At 49.5% G+C, this 6,865-nt stretch overlaps 1 protein-coding gene across 4 annotated transcripts in view; it reads right to left on the bottom strand.

The window, feature by feature from the left end:
• Positions 1-6,865, bottom strand: part of KY (kyphoscoliosis peptidase) — a 44,537-nt gene that overhangs the window by 9,140 nt on the left and 28,532 nt on the right. For all 4 annotated transcript variants that reach the window (XM_029215000.1, XM_029215003.1, XM_029215001.1 and 1 more), the window contains one exon: positions 6,042-6,159. In XM_029215000.1, coding sequence (XP_029070833.1) covers positions 6,042-6,159 — 118 coding nt within the window. The remainder of the gene's footprint in view (positions 1-6,041; positions 6,160-6,865) is intronic.

Raw genomic sequence — 6,865 nt, 5'->3', positions numbered from 1 at the left:
GTGTGTGTGTGTGTGTGTGTGTGTGTGTGTGTGTGTGTGTGTGTGTGTGCGCGCATGCATGGAAAACAAGAGATGGGGGAGGGCAGAGTGAGAGAGACAGTACAAAAGTCATCTGGTCTCTTAGTGATGGGATTATGGGTGATTTTAATTTTCTTCTTTAAGCTTCTCTTTATTTTTAAAATTTTCAATAACGATTATGCGTTACTTTTCGAATTGGAAAAGAATCCATAAATTCTACTTGAAAATGACACTCTTAGTGAGTTATTTTCCTTTCTTGCCCAGAACGTCGGTGCATATGAATTTCTAGGAAGATGTGGAGGAGTGTGGAGTACTGGGACACCAGTGTTTACACAAGGGGCTGCTTTGCAGGAAGGGAGGGGAGCTGCGGGGCCTTGGGAGGGTGTCTGCTCCGCTCTGAGTGAAGTCAAGGGGGGAAAGAGAGGTGCTGAGCGCCCTTGCGGCCTCCAGGTGCTGTGAGAAAGATGGGGCTGGTGTTGATGTGGGCAGATGGCTGGCTCGAGCTCTGCCGGAGTGTCCTCCTGGGAGAAGCCGTGTCCCCGGGCAGAGGTATCCTCCCACCACGGGTGTGAAGTGGAGGTCAGAGTTGAGCACCAAGTAGGGGAATAAGAGTGAACACCCCGCCCCAAGCCTGGAAAGGGCCGGAGGGGGGAGAAGCGAGTGGCCAGCTGTCCTCCCAGAGGGCTCGGGGCTGGAGGCAGCGGTGACTTGGCTGAGCCGGGAGGGCGGGGCTCACCCCAGTGTGACCTTGCCAGGCTTACTGTGGGCAACACAGAAGGTTGGCATTAAATGATCTCTAGGGGTTGATTCTCTTCTGAGGAGAAGCTGGGAGGGCCGTGGGGAATGCCTAGGGCAGAGTAAAGATGAAAAAACCTCCTCAGCTGTAAGCTTCTGCCATGCTTGACTATGACATGAGGATATTTTATTACCTGGCAGCAATGTGCTAGATGAATTGGACAAAGAAGTCATAATGTAAAGCATTATTGTTAATAATCCATAACCCTCATGCGAGGGTGTGGACCTAGTAATTCTAGCTGCTGGTTGCTAGACAGATGACCCACCACCATCTCAGGTCATCAAAAGATCACCAACGGTATACACTGCAAAGCACTGTACCAGGCGCAGGCACCAGGGGATAATATCACATATATCATTTCAAAATGTAATAAATAGTATAACATAATAAGTTGTAATATTCTAAACATAAAGGTCACTGGCCACCCTAGATGTGCTCATAATCGGAAGGGGGCAGGTATGTGAACCGTCACGAAAATGCTAGTGATAAGCACGGCCCTTTCAGGGAACCCAAAGGAGCAGGAATTTGCTGGAAAGCTCGGGGAGAGCACTGAATAAGCGCAGAGGACGAGAAACGTTTCCGCCTCTCAAAGAACCCCAACCAGCCATCCTAGAGCCCCAAATATCAGCCAGGGAGATGTGTCTAATAACCTCAGGCTGCAGAATCTTGGTTTTTATTTTTGACAGTTTTGAAAATCCCAACACCAGTGGTTTTACTGAGGAGGTGACGGATCCAGACTGTGACTCATTTTAAACAGAGACGATCCGGGCCTCGGCAGCAGGGTGGCTGAGCGGCCTGGGGTGGGCGGTGTACCCTGCACATATCAGCCCCTGACCATAGTGGGCTTCCTCACCTCTGACCACTTCTCCCAGGATGTCTCAGCCACACAGAAAAAACCAGGGAGGGTGGGAAGGCTATAGGAGAGGCAGTGAGGCATGCTCTTTTTTCCCATCTTGATGAAAACATTGTGATTTCTAATAGTAAAATTAGGAAGCATGGTTTCGTTAACGTTAAGCCCAAGGGCCAGTTTAACTGGGCAAATGTGTGAATTAGAATTTTTAGGGCCTTGCTGTTCCTGAAATGGTCCTCAAGAAGGTCGTAGAAAACAAATTTATGGTTACCAAAGGGAAGGTGGGGGAGGGATAAATTGGGAGTTTGGGATTAAAATATACACTCTACTATATATAAAACAGATAACCAACAAGGTCCTACTGTATAGCACAGGGAACTATACTCAATATCTTGAAATAACCAATAATGGAACAGAATGTAAAAGAATATATATATATATATATATATATATATATATATGTATGTATAACTGAATCACTTTGCTGTACACCTGAAACTAACCCAACATTTCAAATCAATGTTTTTCAATAAAAACTAAAAAAGGTATATTATATAAATCCAAAAAAAGGTAAATTCTAAACTGGCAAAAAAATTGTGATTTCTATACTACAGCAGGACATGAATAACCATGATTTATGTTTCACAATTTATGTAGTTGATTTCTTGTAAATTTGATGGTGTCTTCATATTTCTGCTATATGGTCGGTCCCCTTACCCTTTTCTTATACCACCACCCTTACAGCAAGGTCAGTAACTGTAATCACGGTAATAATTTTCACTCCAAAGCCCTGTTTAGAGCTTTTTGAGGTTGACTTCAGCGGCCTCCTCTCTGACAAGTGAGGAGTTGGCAGTTCAGAGAGGGAGGCTGACTTGCCTGGGGACACTTAGTAGTCCAGGGGCCAAAGCAGCGCCAGGACTCATTTTTCCCGATGCACAGTTCAGTAGGCTCTGTAATTGCACCAGCCCTTTTGTACACCGAGATTTGTTTTACTCTATAAACTTCTGGGTGGTATACAGAGTGAAATTAAAGGCTGGTTTGCTATAGTGATGTAATTCATCTTCGTGAGCACTCTCCTTTGGTGTATCTATAAGGATGGGAGAGTTTAGATGCTCCTTTCAGAGGTCGTATATGGTGGTGAGGATAATTTAAGGTTATTTAATGTATCCAGCCTTCTGGGCCTTTGGAACCAAGTGATGTTCTGGGATGATCTGGGGCACGATGCCACGCAGCAGCACGCCACTGTGACAGCTGAAGGATGCATGGAAAACGCACTGACATCTGACTGGTGACAACGAGTCTCCTCAGCACCAAAGTCTCAAACTGGTAATAAGCTCCTGGCCTTATCAGAAGTCCCTGGAAAATCTGCTAGCTGGTGGTGCCAGCGTGGTGATAACGGGGAGAAATTGCACTGGAGGCTGACTTAGTGGCAGAATTCTGGGGAATTAAGCTTGACCCTTGCAAGGAAATGAAGCAAAATTCATGAAGGCTGTCGGGGAACTGAGGCAAAAGGAGAGACATCAGTGCTGGACGAGAGAAAGTCAGAAAGAAACTGGTCCAGCAGTTACAAGCAACAGTTTTAACAAAAAAGATGTATTGGTTACTTGGGAAAGACGATGAAGAAATGAATGACATTGCAAAAATATCTGAATTCCCCACCAAATTACTTTATTATATCAGTCTTTAATGAGTCCACCGCAGGGAGGTGGAATGGACTGGCAGAAGTAATGACAGCTGTGTGGATACAACTCTTGCTAAGAGGCCACCTTGACAACTAAGCAGAGGTAAACCAGCAAGTGTGGATTACACGTCTTCAGTTATTAAGGAGTCCGGTAATGAATTTACCAAACCTTCAGCAGTTATTTTAAAGGGAAGGGGACTTAGGAAAGATGCATGGACAAGGTTACCGAACTTTAAAGCCAAAGTTAAAGGAATTCAGCGAACTGTGAGCTATTGTTAAATGTCCCAGGCAATGCAGAGTATTTCACACGATAACTGCCAGGTTGGAACCTAGCGTTAAATGATGCAAAACGTTGGGATATGTTTTACTGATCAGCTTCAGGCCAGAATACGGCCGTTGTTAAGCATCTGGACCAGGCCAAAAGAGCTGACAGTTCCACTCAAGGCCAATGTCAATTTTCTGAGCCTATGTGAGTCTATGTGGGTCTGTAGGAAAGTTCTACAGAGCAAAGACACTCCAGTACTGTGGGAAGACAGGGAGGATTAAAAAAAACAACAATCCCCAAGTCAGGTTAGCAAACTCCAAACTGCATGTTCTCATTTAGTCCTGCAGTCCTGCCAGTAGGCAATAAAGTCCCCAGTGTACAGATAAGAAAACTGAGGCTCCCAGAGGCTTAGTGCCTTCCAAAAGGAACAAAACGAATAAGTGGTACATTAAGGACTGGAAATGAAGGACTGGTAAACTAACTGAGGCCTGGAAGTCTTTCTGCTATAAATCTGATACTCCTTCCATACCATGCTAAGAAGGCTTCTACTGGATAAAGAAGGATATATTCTATGACTTAAAACCCTGAGTGTTTTCAAATTTGCAAATTGAGATGAAAATGCTGAAAGGTGCTAGGCACAAATAGAGCTGAACACAGAGGGAGGGCTATTCCATTATTTAAAAAGAGAAGAAGGTCCATTTCATACAAGTCTGCTAGGAATATCCTGTCATTTCCTGTCATTGAGGGCCTACTGTGTGTAGGATTCTGAGATGTATATTCACAGGGAAAGCAGAAAGGGTGGGGGGAGACATATGAAGACATAGAAGACCTATAAGACCTATAAGAAGAAATGAGCACAGGCAAAGCCTACATGATAGAACAAAGTCCAGAAAGGAATATGACAAAATGTCAAGTGTCATCTCTAAGTGGTAGGATTCAGGTAACTTAATTTTCTTCTATTTGCTTCTATGCACTTTATAAATCTATAGTTAAGTTTTATTTTTAATTTACAAAACTGAGTTAAAGAAAAGCCTAAGCAAGACCTGAGCTGGCGTACAGGTGTGCTGACGGCACCCCGGGAGGGGGAGGGGGGCCATCCTGCAGCGGGGTCCAAAGAGCATTAGGGAGAGGAGAGCAGAAAGGGCCTGAGGAGCTGGAAGTGGGGGGAGCGGTGGAGGCGGCAAGGCCGGGAGGGAGATGAGGCTGCAGTTGGGAGGACATTATGAGGCAGCGTAAGCCTTTAGTCTGGTTCAGGAACCCAGGGCCTGGGAGCCTGGGCAGGGGGCCGGTGAGGACTCCGGTTTCTGGAGAGGCCCAAAGGCATGTGGGGTGCCTGGGTCTGGGGTGGGGTGGGAATGCAGGGGTTGGGAGATGGGCTGCACCTCTGCACCCTGACCTGCCGTGGGCCCCTCTAAGAGCAGACGGTGAGCAGGAGGGGTGGAGAAACATGTCTGTGCTTGCTGGGCGCAGGAGGCTGGACAGCTGGGGGTCAGGCAGGGACTGGGATGCGTGTCCCCCAGGCGCAGGACATCCTGTGGCCGCTGTACAGCACCGACACATCACGCCTGCCCGCCCGTGGACTCTTAAGTGTCCGTTGCTACTCTTGGTTTGATGAATTGCCCCCTGCAGTCCTGGCTGGCTGATGTCTGGGTGCCTGAGAAGACCGGCTCCCAGAGGGCTGCAGGGGCAGTGGGCACAGTCTGTCTACACCCCTGGGGATGGGCTTTTCAGTGGTCCCCAGGGCTGGCTGACTGTTTCCTGGGGAACACGGCAGACCTCAGAGAGCAGGCACAGGAAGCTGTGCGGGTCGGCGGGGCTCCCCCAGCCTTGAGTCTGTCTCCAGGTCACCTAGAACCCGCAGTGAGGTCTCCAAACACAAATGAGAGCAGCCACTCGCGTGCTCTCACCCACCTGGGCAACCTGGCCAGGTGCTCGCTCCCGGAGCAATGGAAACGGAGCCCAAAGGCTCCAAGAGACAAGCTGCTTCCTAGTTATTCAGCTTTTCCAACTGACAAATCTTTTCGAGGGTGGAGCTTTTGTTTGCCCCAAGAGGGCCCCTGTGCCAGCCCTGAGGACAGCCTTTCACAGTCCTCTTGGCGCCCGCAGTCACTGTCCTTGTGTTCCCAGATCTGCCATTCTTCTAACCTTCAGCTGCACAGAGATGGGAGAAGGTGGAAAAAGGGCCTTTTATAATCAAATTATCTCTGTGCATTCATCTGCCATTATGTTAATGTATCCCGAAGCCCGACAGATGGTACAAAGTCAATTACGCTGGTGTTAAAAAGGGAGAAATTGACCTTTTCAGGACTCACTTGGATTCAGAGCAGAGTTTGCAAACTCGGGTTTCAGGCCTGGCACGTGGGTGAAGGCGCAGGGCGCTTGGCAGGGGGAGGGGCTGGGTCAGGGTGGTCAGCCCGGGACGCCTCTGTACCTGCACATTCTCTCAAAGAGCCCAGCGTAGCCATCACAGTTGGTCTTCTGAGTCTGCAGGATGGTGGTGGGTTTGAAGGCCTGGCGGTCCTTCTCCTGGGCAGCCTCGATGTCATACTCTGGAGGGCAGAGGAGGAGCCCGTGAGGAACCAGGTCCCTGGAGATGACCCGGCTGGTGCAGAGGAGAGAGGGTTCCACCACCTGTGGCACTGCCCCTGCCCTCCACTGTACTTCCAGCATCACTTGGGCTGGCCTCCCTCAGGCTGGGGAGAAACCGCTGTGGACTGAAGGGAACAGGGCCCCAGTCCAGGTGCTATCTGGCAAATGTCCCCTCTGTGTGGGTGAGGGCAGGAAGAGCAAGGCATTGGCTGAGGGGCCACTGGCTCCTTAGGCCTCGTAGGAGCGGCTGGGAGGGGAGGGACAAAGACAGCACTGGGCTGGGGTTTGCCTGCGTGTCCCCCCCACAACGCAGCTCTGCAGGCGGGGCCAGTGAGGCTGCTCACCCATCCCTGCGGCAGCCCCCAAGGCCAAAGCCTCACACTGACCTACAGGGGGCGAACTGAGCTACTATTAAACTTGTCCCAAATAGAGAAGACAGACTGTCACTTCAGTAACAGTAGAGCTTAAGGCATGGGGGAGGCCCTGAGGCTGAATCCCTGTGGCCTCTGAGGGCACAAAGGAGGTGTGTGTGGGGTGGTGGTGGTGGTGGTAGGGGGTGGTGTGTGTGTGGGGGGGTGGTGGGGGGTGGTGTGTGTGTGTGTGGGGGGTGGGGTGGTGTGTGTGTCTGCGTGTGTGTGTGCATGCGTGCATGTGTGTGTGTGTGTG

This window comes from Monodon monoceros, unplaced genomic scaffold (assembly GCF_005190385.1).
Source record: "Monodon monoceros isolate NGI ecotype Baffin Bay Population unplaced genomic scaffold, NGI_Narwhal_1 Super_Scaffold_11, whole genome shotgun sequence".
In the NCBI taxonomy this organism is placed as follows: Eukaryota; Metazoa; Chordata; class Mammalia; order Artiodactyla; family Monodontidae; genus Monodon; species Monodon monoceros.
The sequence above is the reverse complement of the archived record's forward strand: the minus strand, read 5'-3'. Positions and strand labels throughout refer to the sequence as shown.